Source organism: Crassostrea angulata, chromosome 2 (assembly GCF_025612915.1).
Source record: "Crassostrea angulata isolate pt1a10 chromosome 2, ASM2561291v2, whole genome shotgun sequence".
In the NCBI taxonomy this organism is placed as follows: domain Eukaryota; kingdom Metazoa; phylum Mollusca; class Bivalvia; order Ostreida; family Ostreidae; genus Magallana; species Magallana angulata.
In genome coordinates, this window is record NC_069112.1 from 24,650,514 (window position 1) to 24,676,899 (window position 26,386).

The 26,386-nt window shown below is 33.5% G+C and overlaps 1 protein-coding gene across 1 annotated transcript in view; it reads left to right on the top strand.

Annotated features, from left to right (window-relative positions):
- Positions 1–25,740, top strand: part of LOC128174059 (uncharacterized) — a 60,849-nt gene extending 35,109 nt beyond the window's left edge. Inside the window, exons 8-12 of the mRNA XM_052839696.1 lie at positions 3,604–4,467; positions 17,093–17,158; positions 18,083–18,213; positions 25,317–25,457; positions 25,669–25,740. Coding sequence (XP_052695656.1) covers positions 3,604–4,467; positions 17,093–17,158; positions 18,083–18,213; positions 25,317–25,457; positions 25,669–25,740 — 1,274 coding nt within the window. The remainder of the gene's footprint in view (positions 1–3,603; positions 4,468–17,092; positions 17,159–18,082; positions 18,214–25,316; positions 25,458–25,668) is intronic.
- Positions 25,741–26,386: the final 646 nt, after the last annotated feature.

Below are 26,386 nucleotides of genomic sequence, written 5' to 3' on the forward strand. Positions count from 1 at the left end.
TTTAGATTAAAAAATAACGGATGGATTACAAAAACATGCTCTATGAATAGAGGCATTAGGCAGGGATGCCCTGTCTCCGCTATAATATTTCTTTTTGTGACGGAAATACTTTCTTTAACCATTATGGAAAACAAAGAAATTGCTGGTTTCAAAACCCAATATATGACAAAAGAAATAAAATTGATTCAACATGCAGACGACGCTACATTACCGCTTAGAGACAAACAATCACTAAAGGCTGCGCTAAAATGTATAAATAGTTTTGGTTCGATATCTGGCATGTCGTTAAATATAGATAAAACAGAATGTATGCTTCTTGGTGATTTGAAAGGAACAGAAAACACAATACATGGAATTAAGATCAACTTTGACTGTACAAAAGTTCTAGGTACATATATTGGACACAACAAAGAAAAGTGCATTGAAAAAAATTGGGGAGATAAACTGAAAGAACTAGAGAGACTTTTTGAATCGTGGAAAAAAAGAAAATTAACTATATTCGGAAAAACATGTATTATTAATAGTCTAGCTATCTCCAGATTGATCTACAATATATCAATATTACCATCCCCAAGTTCTGATATTATTAAATCTATAAATAGATTGATTTTCAATTTTATCTGGAATAAAAAGGATCGAATAAAACGAAAAACACTTATCGGAGATTTAAAATATGGCGGAATAGGAATAGTAGATATAGAATCAAAAATCAAAGCTATTAAATCATCTTGGATATCTTATATATTAAACGGTGAAAATAACTTGCTCTATTTTCTAGAAAATTTCAAACTGAAAGATGATGACATACTTTATATATTACACACAAATAAAATAGATCTGCAAAACCACTTTCTCCTAAAAAAGCTACCAATATTTTACAGAGAGATATTTGAAGCATTTAGTTATTCAAAAACCACTAAAGAGGCAAATGCTATGTCAACCCCTGAATTTTTACAACAGCATATTTGGGGCAATAAGTTGTTCATGTTTAAAAACAAAACACTTTATTTTCAAAACTGGTTTAATAAAGGTTTTAAATATGTCAAAGATATTGTTGACGAAAATGGGCTAAAACCACTGGAATTCTTTTCGAATATATTAGCCCAAAAAAACAATTTAATCTGTGAATATTTTATAATGAAAAACGTATTTCATAAATTTAAAAAACAATTTGACCTAGGTCTGGCTAAACATACGACTGTTATTCACAGACCGCAGTTTCTATTTCATGGTAACATATATGAATCGATAGATGATAAAAAATGTAAATTTTACTATAAGATTTTTAGAGATCACAAATTTGAAAAGCCATACTATATCAAGAAAATACTTAAGGACCTTAATATTGAAGGATCAGAATGGATAAAAAACATTTATATAAACAAAGTCGTTAACATGTTTGACAAACAAATCGCAGATTTTAACTATAAACTATTAAACAACATACTTATAAGTAGAGAATATCTCAGTAAATGGAAAAACGACTCTAGTGCATGCTTGTATTGTAAGCACTCTAATGAAACAATTAAACATTTACTATATGATTGTACAAATGTCAAAAAAATATGGAATATTGTTAGCATTATCTTACATTTTGTGGTTTCATGGAAACATGTAATTGTTGGACTATATAAAGAAATCAATAACAAAGTTATCGTTTATAATAATGTTATATCGTTTGTAGCACTTAGAATTTATAAATACAAGATGTGGTGTAGAATAAATGATGATATTGAAAAACCAGAAGACATAATTTCGCACGTGAAAACGTCCACAAAAATATTTTACTTAGCCCTGAAAAAATCAAAATATAGTAATTTTAACATAGATATGCTTAGGCTTTTATTTGAGAAGCTGTAATGTTATTTTTGAACTATGATTAACAATGTATCACAAAACTGATATGGGCTTATGTTTAATATGAGTACATGTATACATCTTTTGGATGTCTAGTCTTCATGTATCTTCTTTTTCTTTTTTTCCTTATGCATGTATTTACTTTCCAATTATAAATTAATTTCATATTCCACGCTACTGGAGGGTTTCTGTCTCTCCAGTGGAGCTGCTATAGGGGAAAACGAGGACTCTGTAAGATGTGTGATGATATCCCCTGTGGCAGCAACCATATGTGCATGTATTTCATTATATGAACGTCTTTTTTTTTTAATTCAAGGACGAAAATCATCCATCATATTATATTTGTTTAAATGAGATAGTCTTTTCGTTATATACGTATATTTTTATATTTTCTATAATATGTATTTCAAATATACTTAAAACGTCAAACATACATTATATATTTTTCTTTCTGTTCTATTGTTACTATTATAAATACTTAAATGTGTCATCCTGCGAGATGATTTAGAAAAACTACTATTTCTGTGTATTATTAATATTTTTCTTTATATGCTTGTATTAATGACATAACTCAAACTGAATATATACATATATAATATTGATATTAATTATAACTTATCGGATCCAGGGGGCCCCTGGCACCCCAGGTGACGATATACCTGAGGGTCTCTGCGGAGATGTTGCCTCGCTTGTAATGTAATTTATTGAATAAAAAAAACCTCCTCCAGCATCTGAAAAAAAAAAAAAAAAAAAAAAAAAAAAGGAATACATTTGATAGGTTTTGTGAAATAATCTTTACAGTTTTCGAAGCATGCATATAAAATTGCCTATTTATCATCATACAGTTTGTATATTTTCTTCGATTATTCAAGATATAACACAACATAAATGAAAAATATTTACCAGCGTTTTCACTAGACACATTTCTTCCATTTATGTCAGCAAAAGCAATAATTAAATATTAACATATTCTCTTCAAACTTTTAGCATGTACATGTACTTCCTATCGGCAGTAAGTTAAACAAAGGCGCTACATATTCAACACTTTTGCAATAATCTTTCTTGTTTAAAAAAAAAATGAAATTGTTCATGACCAAATTGATGTTTGAAATCAAATTTATGAATATGGATGTCAATTATTATGTAAATGTGATTTTATGCAAGTTATATTGTAACATAAATTACATGTAAATTTCAATTGCGAGTAAATATGTTTTATTTATTTTATTGTCAATTGCCCTCACAGGAATTGTGATATAGACTATAGCAAATAAGCAATTATCTCACCTGGTCAAATTCCCGTTTCGCACACATTTTTTCGATACCTAGAATTCAAATGTGTGCAAAACGGGAACAAACCGGTAGTAGATATTCAAGTTTGTTTTAATCATGATTCAGGGGGTAGGGTGGGACCCTGTGGGGATGGAATTATTCTATATAGGAATATATAGAGAAAAATCTTCTTCTCTAAAGTCAATTGGTCAGATATATTGTAACTTGTATAGAAGCCTCACAAGGTAGTGAAGATTCAGGTTTGCTCAAATCATGTTTCCCAGGGGTAAGGTCTTTTGTAACAAACTTATTCATAGCCTGATTTGAACAATTATTGCACACATGTAGACAAAAGTGTCTATTATCTCAGAAGACCCTGCCCATGCATACTTTTTATTGAACAATTAGTTCTCACAAGCTCAACATGAAATTAAGGTGAATATGAATAACATATTTTAATTTTCTCTGAAATAGACAACCAGAATGTTGAAGATTTGGCTGAAGGGGAGGCCATAACCTCAGGGGACTTGGGACTCCCACAATTGCATAGCCAGAATGATGAAGATTTGGCTGAAGGGGAGGCCATGACTTCAGGGGACTTGGGACTCCCACAATTGCATAGCCAGAATGATGAAGATTTGGCTGAAGGGGAGGCCATAACCTCAGGGGACTTGGGACTCCCACAATTGCATTGCCAAAATGTTGAAGACTTGGCTGAAGGGGAGGCCATAACCTCAGGGGACTTGGGACTCCCACAATTGCATAGCCAGAATGATGAAGATTTGGCTGAAGGGGAGGCCATAACCTCAGGGGACTTGGGACTCCCACAATTGCATAGCCAGAATATTGAAGACTTGGCTGAAGGGGAGGCCATAACCTCAGGGGACTTGGGACTCCCACAATTGCATAGCCAGAATGATGAAGATTTGGCTGAAGGGGAGGCCATAACCTCAGGGGACTTGGGACTCCCACAATTGCATTGCCAAAATGTTGAAGACTTGGCTGAAGGGGAGGCCATAACCTCAGGGGACTTGGGACTCCCACAATTGCATAGCCAGAATGATGAAGATTTGGCTGAAGGGGAGGCCATAACCTCAGGGGACTTGGGACTCCCACAATTGCATAGCCAGAATGTTGAAGACTTGGCTGAAGGGGAGGCCATAACCTCAGGGGACTTGGGACTCCCACAATTGCATAGCCAGAATGTTGAAGATTTGGCTGAAGGGGAGGCCATAACCTCAGGGGACTTGGGACTCCCACAACCAGGCAACCAGAATGTAGAACATTTGGTTGAAGATGAGGACATTGCCTTGGAGGAGGTGGAACTCCTACAATTGGGTAACTGTTTCATTAAGTATGGATTGCTTTAATCTATTATACCCACTGCAAATAAAGTTTGGGATAGTATATAGGAACTCCCACAATTGGGTAACTATTTCATTAAGTATGGATTGCTTTAATCTATTATACCCACTGCAAATAAAGTTTGGGATAGTATATAGGAATCACACTGTCCATCTGATCGTCTGTCCGTATGTCTGTCTGTCTGTGCAATTGTGTCCAGTCCATATATTTCTTAATGAGAAATTTTTAAAGGTTTCACTTCACAGATATTGTTAATGGCCTGAGGGTGTGTCATGACCTTGACGTTAGTTCAAGGTCACTGGATGGAAAAGTTATTATAATTTGTGTGTGATCTATACAGTACCTGAACTGTTATTTTTTAAAAGTTATGATAATTTGTGTGTGATCTATACAGTACCTGCACTGTTATTTTTTAAAAGTTATTATAATTTGTGTGTGATCTATACAGTACCTGCACTGTTATTTTTTAAAAGTTATTATAATTTGTGTGTGATCTATACAGTACCTACACTGTTATTTTTTACAAGATTAAAGATAAGATAGGATTCAAGCATGGTAGGATAAGATTATTTTGTCTTTTCAGCAAAAATGACATAACTGAGTCACAGTACTACACAAATTCTGACATTAAATGATTTATTAAGTCTTTGCCATTTATATAGAAGCAACTGTTATGAAATTCAGATCTATCTACTGTAGAACCTGTAAAACGAGAAAATATGGCACATACAAATTTTAGCTCAAATGCAAGTGCCAATGTATTGGCAAAATTAAATTTTAGCGCATTCACCTTTTCTTTAAAAAAGGTACAATAAAAATGATCAACGGTTAGACTCATATTTAATGGTGTGTCACTTGAGCACATAAATTCAACAATTTTGATTTCTAACATGCATAAACATTTAACTGTTGTTAAGAACAATATACAATTAGTTTTGTCCAATTCATTAGTAGATAGATATAAAACATCGTTTATAGCGGATGATGTGTAAGTTTTTGTTGGTTTGAGTTATTGGACTTTCAATGAGCTTTCAGCAATTGACAGTTCATGATAACGTAAGCACACACTCTTAGGATTAGGAGGACTGAAGTTGATGTTTTGTAACTTGACGATAATCAAATACATATGGAAAATTGTTGGCGCAGTACTATTTTTAGCGCTCAAGAGCAGTTGCACCAAAGGTGCTGAAATTTGTATTGCACAATATTTCTCGTTTTACAGCAGCTTACAATTATTATCTCATGAAATATTGAATGGTTTCTTACAATTGTGCATGCAGTGTTTAGATTATGATTTCTTCATGGAAGGTTTTCTATAAATATTATGTAAAATATCTACCTTTAAGCTCACCTGAGCTGAAGGCTCAAGGGAGCTTTTCTGATGCAAATTTGTCTGTTAACATTGTTGTCGTCATTTTTGTCATATTTTCATCTTTTTAGCTCACCTGAGCCAAAGGCTCAAGTGAGCTTTTCTGATCACAATTTGTCCGTTGTCTGTCGTCGTCGTCGTTGTCGTTGTCGTTGTCGGCGTTGGCGTTGGCGTTGTAAACTTTTCACATTTTCATCTTCTTCTCAAGAACCACTGGGCAGATTTCAACCAAATTTGGCACAAAGCACCACTAGGTGAAGGGGATTCAAGTTTGTTCAAATGAAGGGCCACGCCCTCTTTAAAGGGGAGATAATTGAGAATTATTGAAAATTTGTTCGTATTTTTCAAAAATCTTCTTCTCAAAAACTATTCGGCCTGAAAAGCTCAAACTTGTGTGGCGGCATCCTCAGGTAGTGTAGATTCAAGTTTGTTCAAATTATGGTCCCCAGGGGTAGGGAGGGGCCACAATGGGGGGATCAAGTTTTACATAGAAATATATAGACAAAATCCTTAAAAATCTTCTTCTAAAAAACTATCAGGCCAGAAAAGCTCAAATTAAAATGGGAGCCTCCTCAGATAGTGTAGATTCAAGTTTGTTCAAATCATGGTCCCCGGGGGTAGGGTGGGGCCTCAATGGGGGGATCAAGTTTTACATAGGAATATATAGAGAAAATCTTTAAAAATCTTCTTCTAAAACATTATTAGGCCAGAGAAGCTCAAATCAAAGTGGAAGCTTCCTCAGGTAGTGTAGATTCAAGTTTGTTCAAATCATGGTCCCCAGGGGTAGGGTGGGGCCACAATGGGGGGATCAAGTTTTACATAGGAATATATATAGAGAAAATCTTTAAAAATCTTCTTCTAAAAAATTATAAGGCCAGAAAAGCTCAAATAAAAGTGGAAGCTTCCTCAGGTAGTGTAGACTCAAGTTTGTTCAAATCATGGTCTCCGGGGCTAGGGTAGGGCCACAATTAGGGGATCAAGTTTTACATAGAAATATATAGAGAAAATCTTTAAAAATCTTCTTCTAAAAAACTATCAGGCCAGAAAAGCTCAAATTAAAATGGAAGCATCCTCAGGTAGTGTAGATTCAAGTTTGTTCAAATTATGGTCCCCGGGGGTAGGGTGGGGCCACAAGAGGGGGGTCATGTTTTACATAGGAATATATCGAAATTTTTTTTTAAAATCTTCTTCTCAAAAACTATAAGGTCAGAAAAGCTTAAATTTGAGTGGAAGCATCCTCAGATAGTGTAGATTCAAGTTTGTTCAAATCATGGTCCCCAGGGGTAGGGTGAGGCCACAATTAGGGGATCAAGTTTTACATAGAAATATATAGACAAAATCTTTAAAAATCTTCTTCTAAAAAACTATCAGGCCAGAAAAGCTCAAATTAAAATGGAAGCATCCTCAGGTAGTGTAGATTCAAGTTTGTTCAAATTATGGTCCCCGGGGGTAGGGTGGGGCCACAAGAGGGGGGTCATGTTTTACATAGGAATATATCGAATTTTTTTTTTTAAATCTTCTTCTCAAAAACTATAAGGTCAGAAAAGCTTAAATTTGAGTGGAAGCATCCTCAGATAGTGTAGATTCAAGTTTGTTCAAATCATGGTCCCCAGGGGTAGGGTGGGGCCACAATTAGGGGATAAATTTTTATATAGGAATATATAGAGAAAATCTTTAAAAAAATTTCTTTTCAAAACTTTTTGGCCAAGAAAGCTCAAATTGTAACCATCCTCAGATAATGTAGATTCAAGTTTGTTCAAATCATGGTCCCTGGGGGTAGGGCGGGGCCACAATGGGGGATAAATTTTTATATATAGAGAAAATCTTTAAAAATCTTCTTCTCAAAACTATAAGGCCAGGAAAGCCCAAATTTAAGTGGAAGCATCCCAAGATCGTAAAGATTCAAGTTTGTTTAAATAATAGTCATGGGGTATGGTGAGGCCACAATGGGGGATGAATTTTTACATAGGAATATATAGAGAAAATCTTTAATATCTTCTTTTTAAAGACTATTTGGCCAGAAAAGCCTAAACTTGTGTAGAGGCATCCTCGGATAGTGTAAATTCAAGTTTGCAAAATCACAGTCCCTAGTGATAGGGCTGGGCCGTGACGGCAGTTTGAATTTTTACATAGGAATATATAGAGAAAAATCTTTAAAAATATTCTGGGAAAGTTTTCGGTCCAAAACTCAGTACTTAGTGTGAAAGCACAGGTTATGCAGATTTAAGTTTGATGAAACCATGATTCCCTAGAGAAAAGGGGGGCCACCAAATGGAGGGGGGGGGGGGGGGGTAAATTGGAATAGAGAAAAATCTTCTTACAGGTACAACAACAAAAGGGGCTTGGTATTTACCCAAAAAAAGAGGTGGATAAAAATTGACAGATTTTCTATTTTTTTTTAGCAAGATCTACTGTACTTAGTTGTCAAGATATTTTGATACTGTAATGCTAATTTGATCAGAATTAAGGCAATTGTTGATCAGGTGAGCGATGTGGCCCCTGGGCCTCTTGTTCTGAACCACTGGGCCAATTTCAGTCAATCTTGGCACAGAGCATCATTGGGTGAAGGGGATTTAAGTTTATTCTAATGAAGGCCCACACCATCTTTAAAGGGAAGATAATTTTTGTGAAAATTTAGTAGTATTTCTCAAAAATCATTACACCAGAAAAGCCAAAACTTCTGAGAGAGCAACCTCATGTAGTGTAGATTCAATTTTGTTTAAATCATGACCCCAGGAGTAGGGTAAGACCACAATCGAGGATCACATTTTACACAGGAATATAAATAGAAATTCTTTAAAAAAATCCTTCGTGTCTAAATCAGTTAGGCCAGAAAAGCTCAGTATTGTGGAAGCATATATCCTCAGGTAACGTAGATTCAAGTTTGTTCAAATCATGGTCCCCTCAGGTAGAAAGGGGCCACAATGGGAAGGGGGGATCATGTTTTACATAAGAATGTATAGAGAAAATGTTTAAAAACCTTTGTCTCAAAAACCATTTGAAAAGAAAAGCTGAAACTAGTGTGGAAACATCCTCGGTAGTGTAGATTCAGGTTAGTTCAAATCATGGTCCCCAGAGGATGGGGCCACAGTAGTGGTGTGAATTTTTACATATGAATTAAAGAGAAATTCTTAAAAAAATCTTCTTTGCTAAAGCAATTAAGCCAGAAAAGCTCAATTTTATCATCTTTTTTTTTGGGGGGGGGGGGGGGTGGTGGTGGGTGGATTAGATAGGAATAGAGAAAAATCTTCTCACAAATACTTGAGTAACAAAAGGGGCTTGGTATTTTCCATAGAAATAATTTGAAAAAAATTCTGAAGATTTTAAAAACTTTTTGTGCAACATCTACCATATCCACTGTACTAAGTTTTCAAGAGATTTTGATACCGTAATGATGATTTAATCAGAGTTATGGATATTGTTGCTCAGGTGAGCAATGTGGCCCCTATGCCTTATGATGTTTATAAGTGAGCTTTTCTGATTTTTTTGTCTGGTGTCTGTCTGTCTGTCCGTCTGTAAACTTTTCACATTTTCAACTTCTTCTCCAGAACCACTGGGCCGATTTCAAACAAACTGGCTATGCAAATTTGTTAAAGGGCCACACCCTCTTTCAAGGGGAGATAATTGAAAATCTTTGAAAATTTGTTGGTATTTTTCAAAAATCTTCTTCTCAAAAACCATTTAGCAAGAAAAGCTGAAACTTGTGTGAAAGCATCATCAGGTAGGGTGGATTCAAGTTTGTTTAAATCATGTTCATGATAGGGTGGTGCCACAATGGGGGATCAAATTTTTACATATTACTATATAGAGTAAATCTTTAAAAATCTTCTTCTTCTCTGAAATCGATCAGCCAAAAAAGCTGTAACTTGTGTGGAAGCATCCATAGGTAGAGTAGATTCATGTTTGTTTAAATCATGATCCCCAATGGTAGCGTGGGGCTACACAGGGGCGGGGGGGGGGGTTAAATTTTTACATTAAAATATACAGAACAGCATAATTTTTAACAAGATAAACGATAGGATAGGATTAATAAACGATAGAACAGTATACACGCACAATATGATAGGATTGATACACAATAGGCAAGGATAAACAATGTTTATGATAAACGTATAATCGCATTAAACATTCTCCCCGATTAACCTGATGATGACAAAATTTGAGAAAGAACATATATGAATCAAGAAATATGTAGAATTTCTTGTTATTAACAAATGCCAAGTTGTTAGTCAATGCTGCATCATTTATATAATGTATAAAAATGACCAGTTAAAATTTCAAACAAAAATTATGCATGAGCTTAAATGATCAAAATATTATCTTTATTTGATAGGATTAATGCACAATAGGATAGGATTAACGCACGATAAAACAGTTTACATGCACGATACAAAAAGATTGATACACGATACAATATGATAGGATTGTAAAAAAATAACGTTATGGGTACTGTATAAGGAGAAATCTTTAAAAATATTCTTCTCAGCCAATTGGCTTAAAAAGCTGCCACAATCAGTTGGAGGGAATATTTACATAGGAATATACAAGGAAAATCTTTTTAAAATTCTTATCAGAAACCCTTTGGCAAGAAAAGCTGTTACTCACGTGGAAGCATCCTCAGAAAGGGTAGATTAAAGTTTGTTCAAACCATGATCTCTAGGGGTAGGATGAGGCCACAATGGAGGGGGTCAAATTTTTAAATGTCATTTCCGTTTTTGAGATATTGGCATTTTATGTATTTTTAGGGGGTTGGTTTGTCCAAGAGTGTTCTCATAAAGTACAAAAGATATCGATTTCAAAATTTCAGGGATGATAGACAAAAGATTGTTTCTCTGAACAAAAGCATTCATATTTACCTAGCACAAGAAACGCCGGAGCTCGGTAGGGCTCGAAAATTGAGATAACAAATTTCTGATTTTTTTTTGGTTTTCTTAGTTTATCTTTTTTTTGTAAATATTTTGTTAAAACATGTAGGAGAAAAAAGATTTTTATTTACAAGATCTTTTGTTTGAAATCAAGAAAAAGGGGCTGGCCCCTCAAATTAGGGACCTAGAACCCTTGAAAGTTTTCACTTTATAACTCAAAAGCGGTTAAGATTTCGATATGGCTGTCACTGCAAAAATTGTTCATTATGATCTTATTAATGTCATAACAATAACATTATGTTTGGGTATTGCATAATATTAGTGTAAAAAGCTGGACTTGTTACCATGTATTTGTAGTTTTTTTTATAGTAAATAAACGGGGTATTTGTGCGTATAACTGACATAAAGGGTACCAGTTTACATTACGGGAATTGTTAGAACATTTTAGTTATTTTCTAGTGAAACACATAATTGATATAAGAATTTCTTCTATGCAATGCATTTGAGTCGCATATAAAATCTAGCTGGATTCCGAGCTGTGTATGTGAACAATTACGTATCCGATCCCTTGCCCGCGGTCGAGGAAATAGGTCGCGCGACGGCTGGACTAGCGAGCAATCTACCGTTATCCGATACACAAAATTTGCGAAGAAAACCCTCTAATGAATATTTATCAAACTTTGTACACTTCTTTGGCATGGTAAAAGGACACACCCTATTGATTTTCAAGACAATTGATTCAATATTTTTTAAATTTTCGTTAAAATGCGAAGTTAAAGCATTAATTTTATGTACGACTTGACAATAAACATTTCCGGTAATTTTATGTACGACTTTAAGTAAATAGCTACCGATGCAGTTCAAATCAACAACTTAGTATTTTGGGGATTTTAATCTAGTAAAGGTAAAAATAAAAGTAAGAAAAAAACCCAAACGTTTGGTAGTATTTGGAGTGTTAGAAGATTGCCCATAGGTAAAAGTTGAAGCAGGCAAGAAATTAAAGTCATCCGATTGACATCGAAGCAAGCAGTCGACTTTCGGACAAATTTACCATAATACTTAAAATAGATTAGTCCAAAATTTAGAGGAGACTTTGACAGATATCGCACATTCATCACGCGATGATTGTTTCATATTAATAATAGCTGCATATCTACTACAATGGGTTGACATACCAAAAGCAACTAGAATTGTCCATCAGAGCAGACTTCAGATCTCTAAATCTTCAGCTACGTTTCATAATATATACTGATCGTTTACGTATGCTTATATAAAAAGGAATGTCACTTAATGAATCTAAATTATTTAACTTTAACAATATGTGTACATGTGTTGAGTTTCTGCTAGAAATAGGAAAACTGTGCAACCACGTTCATGTAACACCCCCCCCCCCCCCCCCCCCCCCCAAATTATACACCACAAAGCTTGGGGATTAGGATAAAAATGATATTATGAATTCAAAGTAGTTTTTAGAAACACTTGTGTCATATTTATTTTGATGTGATAAATTTTGATCTGAAAAATTTCTATGTATTTTCCTAAATTATGCATTTCCTCCCACAACAAGTCATGTTGCGAGGGGATGCTCCACTTTGCAGTGCTCTTGTTTATTTAGCTGCAAACACAAAAATTTCGATTTTAAAGATTTTGATAGTAAATAAGAAAAGATTACACCTTTACCTACTACCGTAGACAGTGTACCAGCTTACATGCAGAAAGTGTTTAAATATTTTAATTCTTTTCTTGTAAAACACATTATGAATAAAAGAACTGTTTCTATGCAATGCATTTGAGTCGCATTTAAAATCTAGCTGGATTCCGAGCTGTGTATGTGAACAATTATTAATAAGTACCCGATCCCTTGCCCGCAGCTGAGGAAATAGGTCGCGGTTGGACTAGTGAGCAGCCTACTGTTATCCGATACACGCCTTTTTCACATTTTCGCCTTGCTGTAATGCACACGAGTTTATTTATTTAGCTGCAAACACAAAGAACAGTAAATGAGATGATTCTATCTTTACCTACGAATGAATGCTGGTTTGGTCTCGTAATATAAAAAAAATAGTATGACTGTCATTGAAAAAAGGTGTTATATAATTGTTCTTTGTGATCTTGTCTATGTCATAAAATAGTTTTGTTGTTGGAAAAAAAAATTAAGTTATCAAACTGCAAACATTTTAAATACACCACGTTGAGTGTACATTTACATAACAAGGGCCAAGGAGATGCCGCTCTAGTGGACAACGGATTCGCTGTAGTCTAGGACACATGCTTCTCGTGTTCATATGTTATCACACATTTGAATGTTCATTGATTCTTTGTTAAATTATTTTCATTTTCAATTACATTGGTTAACGATGCATCAGACCATTAATGTAAATCAAAGTGCGTAAAATAAAGAAAAAAACTGCCATCAATGAATATAATACGACGTTTTAGAGTCATACAAGTTGAAATGTAAATACATTCACCGGTGTCGATTTTCGACATTTTGCTGTGAGAATTGAATTCATTACACTACCTATTTCAACAAAATATTGTTGAAATAGGCAGTGTAATGAATTACATTTCAACTTGTATGACTCTAAAACGTTGTATTATATTCATTGAGAGGCATGAATTAAGCAGGGTGTAGTAAGTAAGAGTTGAAATATATTAAAAAAGCGTTCGAGATAAGGTAGCTTAAGTGGTACAATGTTACATGCTTGCGGTAGGTGCGGGCACGATAAAACTAACCAATTTTAAACACCAATAGTGTGATCCTTATTCTTTTGCAGTTTTATTTCAATTCAGGCCGTAAAAGAATAAGGATCACACTATTGGTATAACCTCTTCTCAATGGTGGTCTGATTCATTAAAAAGCATACTCATTGCTGATTTTATTCTTTCAGTAATCAAGTTTTATTTATTGTTATTGATTATGAAAAAATATGCGAGTTTTAAAAAAGTTTATGTACATTCAGTGAGTAAAAGTTTTGATTGGATTCAGACAGTTGAAGAGCAAGTAGAGGACACATGCTTATTAATAAAAATACTGCTTAGTAGAATAGGGAAATTTTCTAATCGTATGGGCTTTGCATATTCAGGCACACTCGAATAGTAAATACATAAATTATATATATTTAAGTAAAACGTCTGTATGCTGTATTATGTATTTGCTGTCTGAAGAAGCTCTCGGCAATAGTGTAAAGAATGCATTCTTTTCTTTAATTAACGATTTTTGTGCACGCATTTTCTCAAATTGCTCATTGCTCAAATTTTGTTACACGGCCCCGATAAGAAGATGAAAGGATGACCCCTAAAATGTCTTTCCCAAGTATATCAAGAATGGTCTCAAATTTCAAACACTGGTTGAATAACATATAACTTATTTTGTGCAAATAATATGTGCATGAAATGACAATTCTCCTGTAACTTAACAAAAATTACACTTTGTAAAATCTAAAATTTCTGAACTTATCATTAAAATCAATAATATTAGACGGCCCATGCAGTATGTTTTTCTGGCCGAGTCTTTTGTTCAACAGCGCATCGATTGTGAACATTTTAGCGTGGTTATTACAAGATGATGAAACGACCACGACTTTTTGACAGATTTGGCTACAAAGAGTGTAAAAGAGATGGATACAAAACACAAGTGCTATTAGATCTTGTAGGAGATAAAAAATAATTAATCTGCATTTGCCATAAATACAAACTTTTATCATAAGAATATTTTAACATTTAGATCTGCCGAATATTTCTATTTTCCTTCATTGTTTGGTGCCTGATTTGAAATAACGTTTCGAGGTATAATAAGTGGAGAAACTTCTTTAAGCTGCATGTTCCGATTGGCCATTACAGTATCAAATAATTTTCCATGCAAACCAAATGAATGATCTTACAAAGATATAGACGTATTTGCATGGAATTGATCTCCTTTCTATGTTAGAAATATTCAAAGTAAATAAATTAAATAAATACAAAAAACCCCAAAAATACATCATGGGATAGTTTAGAATGATTAACCATTTGGTCTCATCCTCCGAATGGGTTTATTCATCAATTATAAACAACGTAAACTTCAAAACTATTGATGAGCAAATGTACACTGTTTTGTTTTTCTAAATAGTCATGCTGTATATTTTATTTGTTATTGTCAAAGTCGTAATACAATTATACTAGCTTCGACGTAAGGGGCCAGTTTAAACACGAGGCGAAATAACGCGAAACCCTTTTATGTCGGAGGGTGGTTCTAAAAAACTTGGCCTGATAGGCAACATCCGGTTTAGAGGACATTGTTGCAAATTATTTATAGTATTTAACGCTTGAGGTCTTGATCGTGTATTCTTGCATAATTTCCAATTCTTCTGAAATATATTAGATTCCATCGATCTTATTTACGGTACCTATTTTTATTTTAATTTTTATTTTGAAAACCCAGGCAATAAATCACTAACGGAATATACTTTTTCAATTATATATGATATGCAACTCTGTACTTGTAGCCATACAATGGGGACAACAAACGATACTGACTGTCTTACTCCCGCAGTATCTTGAATCATGGCCTGAAAAAAATGGGGTGAACTATAATCTAACTATTTTGGCAAAAATGCGTATTTATTTATAACAAGACTTAACGGTATAAACTGAAATGAGTTGCTAGTTTGGATCTATATTCACAGTTGTTTAAATCAATAGCTATGACAGAAATATTTGTCGATAATTGAGCATTAATTAAGTGACCGGACTATGGGAGATAGCTTTCACTAATTATAAGCATCGCGGCCGGAATAGACAAGATCCGGATTGCACAACATTTTTAAAAAATACACAACATCCGGATTCAACAAGTTTCAACATTTACATTATTTTTTTTATTGAAATAAGGCTTAATTGACCGGGAAAACTACTGCAACGTATATCATTACACACATACTTTGCATAACCATCGTTTAAAAGCGTACAATTATTTTATGAAAGATCTGACCAGTTTTAACTGTCTAATACACTTTATTTGTCATGTGCATGATCCTGTGCATTAATTATTTTCAGTACTTGTTTATTTCTCTGGAATGATCTCCAATTCCATTGGCAACTGTTGTCATTCAAAATTACGTGAGGTAAACAAAATTTCAAATTTTGATTCGATCTCAACTGTTATGTATCCAAGGAATCTATTGATTTTATCATAAGTTACATAATGAGGTTATTAGATTTTTAGGGGTCAAACGTCCAAAATTTTGATCACCCATATATCATTTGATATTTGACCTTTCATTTGATATCAAGAAAAGGGGGCTTTCCTCAAACTCCTATATATCAGAAATTAAATATCTTTGGAAATGCAGTATAGTTAAAAAGATGCTCAAAATGATGTACTAAACAATATTCAACCTTCAAAATGTCATTAAACGGCCCCTATAAGGAGATAATGGATTGGTCCCTAAAACTTTCTATCCCATGTATCTCAGGAACGGTAACACATTTCTAAACACTTGTTGAACAAAATATGTTTCAAAATAAAAGACCTTTTATTTGATATCAAGAAAAAGGGACTGACTCCTCAAATTAGGGATCAAGATGAGCCTAAAGTCTTTTATCTATATAGTCATTCACTGAGAGATGTTTTTAATAGGCTATAAAAGCAAAATTAGGTATGTGGCAACGCACTTTGAAAAAATTACGCAGTTTGAAATTTTTTTATGTAACCTAACAATTTAATGATCTTCTCATGCGTTGCCTTATTAGGGTTTTTAGGGCCAGAGGTAAAAAGTGTAATCTTTTCTATCTCAGTTGGAAGAATTGCAAGCATTTAAAAAAGCAAAGTAAGAGAACTTATAAAGCATTACAGGAAAGCATTAGTAATCAACTACTATTTCCACATCATGTTTTGTTGTCAAAAATTAAAGTCCATGATGTCATATCCCTTCTAAAAATCGGATGGAAGATCTAGACCTCCTCGTTGCTCGCAACAAGATCGTCTAGTTATGTCTATTGTTGTTCAGGTGAGCAATGTGGCCCATGGGCCTCTTATTTAAGTATACCAATGTTAACTCGAAAATACTGACCTGTCACACTTAGGCAAAATGTAAGGGCAATTTTTCCCATCTTTCAAATTGTACATGTAGTGAAAAATTTATGATTTTCACAGACATCTTTTGTTTATAGAAAATATGACCATGGCACCAGACATTTTGCAATATGTTGATGGTGGTGCATTGATATATTTATTTTTTTGTATACATAACTGTGTTTAAATATATGTGCAATAAAAAATTTGTGAGTAATGGGATAAAGATCCCCATATAAGATTTTAGGTGTAGGCTTAACAGTCATTTTTTTTTTAATAATTAAGTTTTGTTTCATTGATTTATATTAGATGCTGATGAGACAATAGAAAAAAATATTCAGCTATCAGTGGCAGATTTGTCTTATCAAGAAAGAGGTAAGATCCAACCTTTTCCAATTTTACATGCATTAGAAATTTATTCTTAAGGCAATGAAATAGATTTTTTCCCCCTCTGACTGAAATTTCCTGCTCTCATTTAACAAAAGAAATGGCACATGACTGACGGTTATATCACTATTACTGTCTGATTTAGCAATGTGGCTGACACTAAAAGCACTTTTCCTCCATTGTTTGATATTTCATATTACTTGGTACAGAAACCACATTCAGTATAAGTTCTTTCTATTAGCTCATCTGATCCAGAGGATTAAGTCAGCTAATCAAAATTTGTCCGTTGCTGTTGTTGTCATTGTTGCAACATTTCACATATTCATCTTCTTCTCTAGAACCACTTGCCCAATTTCAACTAAACTTTGCACAAAGCATCTTTGTAAAAGGGCTTTTAAGCTTGCACAAATGAAGGGCAGTGCCCTCTTTCAAGGAGAGATGATTAAGAATGATAAAAAGTTTGTTGGCATTTTTCAAAAAATCTAAAAAAAATTATTGGCCAGAAAATCTGAAACTTGTGTGGAAGCATGCTGAGGTATGTAGATTTAACTTGTGTTGAAGCATCCTCATGAACCGTAGATTTAAAGTGTGAAAATCATTACCAACAGGGGTAGGGTGGGGCCACAATGGGGTGTCAAATTTTTACATAGGAATACATAGAGTAAATCTTTAAATATCTTCTCAGAAACTTTTCAGTCAGGTGATTTTTAAAAATTGCTTAGACTTTTGCCCTAGGAGGATTCTTGGGACTTGCAAGGGGTACAGACTTTGATGTAGGTTTATATTATCCTATATGATAGGCACCCCATCCCCCACTCCTGATCAGATTTTGGCTGAAAAAAGTGTGTATTATACATGAGACTGTATGGTTAATTTTTGTCGGTGAAGTTATGTATTAAATTTTAATTTCAGCATCTTTGCAAGTTGAGAGAATATGGGCCCAGTCAGAGATAACAGATTTCATAATTGGGTCAGTTCATGGAATTAATATCACTGACCGAGATATTAAATCACTTCAAGGAAATCAGTGGCTGACAGATCAGGTCAGTATCTTTACATATTTGGAAGACATCTCTATACATATTACATGTACTGCATATTGCTATGTATTGTGCATGTGAAATAATTCACTCCCAATAAAGTTGATGTCAGATAAAGTTGATGATATTAGTTTTTAATTCCTTGCTGAACAATCTTTAGGTTGTATTTCTTCTGAAGTCATCAATCCTTGTACTGTGTTTTTCAGATTTTAGATTGATACTTTTTAGCCAGGCTCTGCTGAAAGCAGAGTCCTGGCTCTAGGCAGGCAAATTGCCAAGGTTACTATAAATAGCACAACTTCAAAAGTAAACAAAAAACTAAATAGTAAAAGCTTCCGCTATACCAAATAGTTACACAAAGAGCCATGTTTTGTCAAAAATGTTGGCATTTTGTTTCTTTTTTTAATTTCGAGAGAATTGTCTTATCTTTTTTAGTTTTCTTTTTAATAACGTGTTTTAAAAACAAGACTATACATTTTGGACACATACAATGCCCATGAATTTCCCTGAACTACTTTGCTGCGCGTTGAAGAAATGGGGATTGAGTATATAACGTTTGTTGCAAAATTCAAGGCAGCAACTGTTGAACTTTATTCTTCTAGACAGACAAATTTTTGTTTATAGCCGCTTACTAAATTTGGTCGCTCTCTGACTCTTTGCCGACATTAAAAGCATATGAGAGAGAGAGAGAGAGAGAGAGATTTTCAGTCTTTACTACACAATATACATAAAGACACACCAAAAGAGCCTGGCTTTCAGTACTTCAGTACTTTGATTTTTTCCTGGCATGTGGATCTCACCCTATTCATCACAACAACATATTTCATATTTTGTGTGGTTTTTTTTAACAGAAGATCATGTAAACCTTTAATAAATTATAGTTTGCTCTAAACCACTTCAATTTTTGTGTAAAAATCATATAAATTTAAACAATACACTCAGAGTTTCCGTAAACTATCAGTCCTACCAGCAAAACCGATAGAAAATCGAAATGTCTGATAACATTCGATATATTACTGGTCCATGTGACTGGTAAGTTCCACTTTCACAATCCAAATTTTTTTTGTTTCTACGCGCTGTTTTTGTCATTTTGTCGTAATCTCTAAAACACCTTAGGTAGTGTTTAATTTAAGTTTCTTGTAAGCACCTATCTTACACTGATACAGCATCATGTCGTGGTCAAACACTTTTCTTTTTGTACGAAGCTAAAAACTATGTGAGGATTGAGAATAAAGAAAAGTATGAAGGTAGTTTAAATTACCAGAATGGCAGGGGAGGTTGAAATTTAACGAGGTTAATGGCATGACTTGTTCTGTAAAATACAGAAGGGTCAATAATTACCGTTTCATTAATTTTTGATTCCATTAATTTTCGATTGTATATGATCATGAAAGATCATATATTAATTTGTTTTCAATTGATTGAATGAAAATTATCCAGACCAGTACAGGGGCTAAAAATTGTGAATTTGTGGCACATACACTAATCATGTGACTTCTTTATAGGAATGACCTTAATAAACATACAACAGTATAGTATTCTTATAGTCATAAAAACAGAACAACAATAGATGGACCTGCTAAAGAATATTTACTTTAAGTTTTACGGATTAAGTTCTAATTAAAATAATGCTTCTAATGTGCAATATGAGTTTCCTCTCTACCTTTATGCATTTGTCCTTTTCTCATTTTGTTGTGCCTCACAAAGACGGATCCTTTCATTTTGGAGTTCCGAATGAAAATAACTGAAAACGAACTAAACAATAATTGAACGCTGAACAAATGGTGAACACATTGTGAATGCAAAGTGATCGCTTTGTAAAAGGTGAGCATGAACGGAGCAAAGCGAAGAGCGCAAGTGAACGCACTGTGAGTGCACAGTGAACGCGCAGAAAAAAAAGGAAAGTAGAACGTTTCAGGGACTTTATTTGTATTCATTCAAACTAGCCCAAAAAATTTAATTAATTCTTTGAAGTTGCCTTATTTATACTTTTTGATTTTTTTCCCATAAAAATGGGCTCTATCGCCCTAAATCAACCTAAAATCTGAAAAACATGGAATGTACAGTACCTTACAAAAATAAACATTGAAAGAGTTGACAATGTAAATGCTTCATGTAATTTGTTATAATATTATTATATTCCCGCTCCAAAGGAGAAAGAGGTATACTGATTTACCTTTGTGTCTTTCTGTCCATCCTGTCTGTCCATTACAAAATTTTCTCTCGCATTTATCTCAGCAACTATTCATTGCAGATGCTTGAAATTTTAACATACTATTTGTTTAAGCTTTTCATATGTTTGGATTTTTTTTTGCACCAATTGGACGTCAACTTCCTGTTAAACGATGACGGTTTATTTTTAGCCCAAGTTTTCAAACAAATTTTTGTCAAAGATTTCTTGGCAACTATTTATCGCAGAGTCTTGAAATTTTAAAACACTATTTCTTTTGGCATACCAAACGTTTGGATCTATTTTGAGAAAAAATTGAGCCTATTCTCAATTGAGAATGGGGCCGAATTTTGGCCCCCTGAGAAGGTACTGATAAATCCCTGGCTAAAAATGTCTATAGAAATAACAAGATATCTGTGAGCCAATGGTCACCTTTCCACATATTAGATTGATGGTTGAGTAAAAAATAAGTATTAGGAGTTATTTCAGATAGAAACATATATTTTCAATCCATTTTTGCATTTTATTAAATTTAAGGTAATATATTGATAAATTGTGTACTTCTTTGAAAGTGTTTATTTCAGTAGACTTGTTGCAATGACCAAATATAGGAATATTATATAAGTTGGATCATATTTAAAAGTCTAGCTCTTTGGTTGTCCAAATTCAGAGGTCTATGTGGACTACACCCTAAAATCATGATGTATATTCAACATCGAAACTTTGTTCCCAATATCAACAAATTGTCGATTAAAATTTTACCATTTCCATAGGCCAAAAATGGTGTTTCTCAAAAGAAGCTGATAAATCCCTATTTATTTCATGTGTTTTGATATAATTAACAATCTTAAATATATCATAACAATAGTTCAACATAATAATAATGATAACTAGACACGATCTCGTTGCGAGCAACGAGGAGGTCTTCCGTTCGAATTCTAGAATGAAATATGACATCATCGACTTTGATTTTCGACAACAAAACATGTTATGGAAAAAGGAGTGAAGTACTAATGCTTTATTGTATCGCTTTTTATAAGTTCTCTTGCTTTTTTAAATACTTGCATTTCTTTCAATTAAGATAGAAAAGTAAAGTTGTTTACCTCTGGTCCCAAAAAACCCTAATTGGGTAACGCAAGAAAATCATTATATTGTTAGGATATATAAACGTATTATACCTAATCTAGCTTTAATAACCTTTCACAAAATGGCTCTCATTAAAGGGCTATAGATAAAAGGTTTTAGAGCTCTTTGATCCCCTAATTTAAGGGGCAAGTCCCTTTTTCTTGGATTCAAATGAAAGGACATTTAATTCTGAACACATTTTGTCAACAAGTGTGTAAAAATCCGTTACCGTTTTGGAGATATATGAGAAAGAAGATTTTAGGGGCCGATCCCTTAACTCCTTTTAGGGGCTGTTTAACGAAATTTTGACGGTTGCATTTTGTTGAAAACATCATTTTGAACAACTTTTCTTCTGTACTGCATTACAAAATATTTTTCATTTCTGAGATATGGGTGATCAAAATTTTGGATTTTTGTCCCCTAAAAACCCTTAATTACATAACACATGATAAATTCATTACATTGCTTTGATACATAACTATAAGATAAACACATTTGTTTCTACAATGTATAACATTTCACAAAATATCTCTCAATAATGGGTTATAAAAAAAAGACTTAGAGCCCTTTGGTCCCCTAATTTTAGGGGCCAGTCCTTTTTTCTTGATATTAAATGAAAGGATATTTAATTCTGAACACATTTTATTCAACAAGTGTTTGGAAATTCATTACCGTTCTGGAGATATATGAGAAAGAATGTTTTAGGGGCCGATCCCATAACTCCTTATAGGGGCCGTTAACGAATTTTTGAAGGTTACATTTTGTTGAGAACATCATTTTGAACAACTTTTCTTCTGTACTACATTACAAAATAGTTTTTCTTTCTGAGATATGGGTGATCAAAATTTTAGATTTTTGGCCCCTAAAAACCCTTAATTACGTAACACATAATAAAATCATTACATTGCTTAAATACATAACATTGAGATAAACACATTTGCTTCTATAACATTTCACATAATATCTCTCAGTAAAGGGCTACAGATTAAAGGCTTTAGAGCCCTTTGGTCCCTAATTTGAGGGGTCAGCCCCTTTTTCTTGATATCAAATAAAAGGTCATTTAATTCTACACAAAATTTGTTCAACAAGTGTTTAGAAATTCATTATCGTTCTGGAGATATATAAGAAAGAAGGTTTTAGGGGCCGGTCCCTTATCTTTTTTTAGGGGCCGTTTAACGAAATTTTGACTGTTGCATTTTGTTGAGACGACATTTTGAATAACTTTTCTTCTATACTGCATTACAAAATATTTTTCCTTTCTGAGATATGGGTGATCGAAATTTTGGACTTTTGTCCCCTAAAAACCCTTAATTACGTAACACATAATAAAATCATTTCATTGCTTGACTACATAACATTGAGATAAACATATTTGCTTCTATAATCTATTACAAAATATCCCTCGGTAAAGAGTTACGGGTAAAAGATATTAGAGCCCTCTAGGTCCCTAATTTGAGGGGCCAGCCCCTTTTTCTTGATATCAAATAAAAGGTCATTTAATTCTACACAAAATTTGTTCAACAAGTGTTTGGAAATTTGTTACCGTTCTGGAGATATATGAGAAAGAAGGTTTTAGGGGCCGATCCCTTTACTCCTTTTAGGGGCTGTTTAACGAAATTTTGACGGTTGCATTTTGTTAAGACGACATTTTGAACAACTTTTCTTCTGTACTGCATTACAAAATATTTTTCCTTTCTGAGATATGGGTGATCGAAATTTTGGACTTTTGTCCCCTAAAAACCCTTAATTACGTAACACATAATAAAATCACTACATAGCTTGACTACATAACATTGAGATAAACATATTTGCTTCTATAATCTATTACAAAATATCCCTCGGTAAAGAGTTACGGGTAAAAGATTTTGGAGCCCTTTAGGTCCCTAATTTGAGGGACCAGTCCCTTTTTCTTGATATCAAATAAAAGGTCATTTAATTCTACACAACATTTGTTCAACAAGTGTTTGGAAATTTGTTACCGTTCTGGAGATATATGAGAAAGAAGGTTTTGGGGGCCGGTCCCTCATCTTTTTTTAGAGGCCGTTTAACGAAATTTTGACGGTTGCATTTTGTTAAGAACATCATTTTGAACAACTTTTCTTCTGTACTGCATTACAAAATATTTTTCATTTCTGAGATATGGGTGATCGAAATTTTGGACTTTTGTCCCCTAAAAACCCTTAATTACGTAACACATAATAAAATCATTACATTGCTTGACTACATTACATTGAGATAAACATATTTGCTTCTATAATCTATTACAAAATATCCCTCGGTAAAGAGTTACGGGTAAAAGATATTAGAGCCCTCTAGGTCCCTAATTTGAGGGGCCAGCCCCTTTTTCTTGATATCAAATAAAAGGTCATTTAATTCTACACAAAATTTGTTCAACAAGTGTTTGGAAATTTGTTACCGTTCTGGAGATATATGAGAAAGAAGGTTTTAGGGGCCGATCCCTTAACTCCTTTTAGGGGCTGTTTAACGAAATTTTGACGGTTGCATTTTGTTAAGACGACATTTTGAACAACTTTTCTTCTGTACTGCATTACAAAATATTTTTCCTTTCTGAGATATGGGTGATCGAAATTTTGGACTTTTGTCCCCTAAAAACCCTTAATTACGTAACACATAATAAAATCACTACATAGCTTGACTGCATAACATTGAGATAAACATATTTGCTTCTATAATCTATTACAAAATATCCCTCGGTAAAGAGTTACGGGTAAAAGATTTTAGAGCCCTCTAGGTCCCTAATTTGAGGGGCCAGTCCCTTTTTCTTGATATCAAATAAAAGGTCATTTAATTCTACACAAAATTTGTTCAACAAGTGTTTGGAAATTTTTTACCGTTCTGGAGATATATGAGAAAGAAGGTTTTGGGGGCCGGTCCCTTATCTTTTTTTAGGGGCCGTTTAACGAAATTTTGACGGTTGCATTTTGTTAAGAACATCATTTTGAACAACTTTTCTTCTGTACTGCATTACAAAATATTTTTCATTTCTGAGATATGGGTGATCGAAATTTTGGACTTTTGTCCCCTAAAAACCCTTAATTACGTAACACATAATAAAATCATTACATTGCTTGACTACATAACATTGAGATAAACATATTTGCTTCTATAATCTATTACAAAATATCCCTCGGTAAAGAGTTACGGGTAAAAGATTTTAGAGCCCTCTACGTCCCTAAATTGAGGGGCCAGCCCCTTTTTCTCGATATCAGCTGAAAGATCTTGTAAATATAAACTTTTTTTACATTACATGTTTTAACAAAATAATTTCCAGAAAAGAGATAAAAAGAGAAAAGCACAAAAAATAACGACACTTTTTTAATGTCAATTTTTGAGCCATAGCGAGCTTTGGCGCCAATAGTGCTAAACATACAAAACAACAATCATGCAAAACTTCAATCTTTCCTTTACCAACCGTAGAAATTTAAGCTCAAAATCTCTTATAGTTTAGGAGAACGGCCGCAGACAAAATACCCATATAAAAAATAGAAAAATCTCAATATCTCCAAAACGGATGTGACGTCATTAATGCAAAAAATTTGCTATCAAATTCAGACCACTGTCTATCACATCTAAAAATTTGATGGAGATCGGTTGAGCCGTTTCTGAGAAATCGCGTGCACAAAAATGGGAAGAAAAAAAAAGAATAAAAATAATAGGGAAAAAGAAACCGAAGAATAACAATAAGGTCTTCCGTTGGAAACGGAAGACCTTAATAAAACATAATAAAACTTTTACAATGTCTATCGGTCACAATACTATATTTAAAAATTTTAATTTATTTTTTATTAAGGTCATCGATGGATATTTGAAGATTCTTTGTCAGACAGAACTTGATAAAGGACAGTTGATTCTGCATGTTCCAGTTCAGACTATGACAGCTATTAGCACAGGGAAATATTTTAATGACCAGTCTTCAAAAAATTTTTCAAAAGTAAGTAAAGAGCAATGTCATTTCAATTAAATATACAGTAACATGTACATTTTAGTTGGTGAAATAAATTAAACAAATCGGAGGAATGGAATTTTATTCATGTACCGTAATCCAGTGAATATAATACACACTTTTTTCCCAGCATTTTTTTATCTTGAGAAAGGGGTGCGTATTATACATCCCAATAGGATTTTGACATATTTTTCCCTAGGTGAAGCCCCGGTATCATACTGGCGCTTTACCTATACTGTACACAGAACCAATTCCCCGCTATACATCGTAACATTATATCTATTAATATTTAACCCTTAGGAAATCATTGCTATAGCATTTTATTAAAGAAAATGTATACTTAAAGTCAGTTAATCAATAAACTGTTTCAAAATGGCCTTTAAAAAATAATTTGAACTGCCTTTTCTTTATCTCCGTATATGCAGCCATTACAACTGTTATTAATAGAATGTGGGCTTGGATGGCCACGTGCTATGTGTATTAAACCGATCTTTGAAAACGGCTTATTTTTTACCATTTTCATGTAATGATAATTGATTCATTGCAAATAATTATGAATATAAATAATTCTATAATCTATTCCGTTAATTGAAGCCATTGTTGTGCTCCCCCACCGCTAACACTTGACACTTTGGGTATTTCTGTCACTCCCCTTAGGCTATAAGTGTACTATACACAACACAACTATTTGTGCACATATTTTATTATGTTCCAGGCCTTTGATTGATCACTTTGATCGGCATCATTTAAGAATTTAATTAGGTCTGTTAATCATTTCCATACCTGTACACAGTCCATTTTTCAATACACAGGAGTTGTAATGACTAAACAATTATATATACGCTTGTTAAACATGTTAAAAGTAGTTGATTTTATTTACAGTAATTTATTTAATACATGTATTAGATCTATTTAAA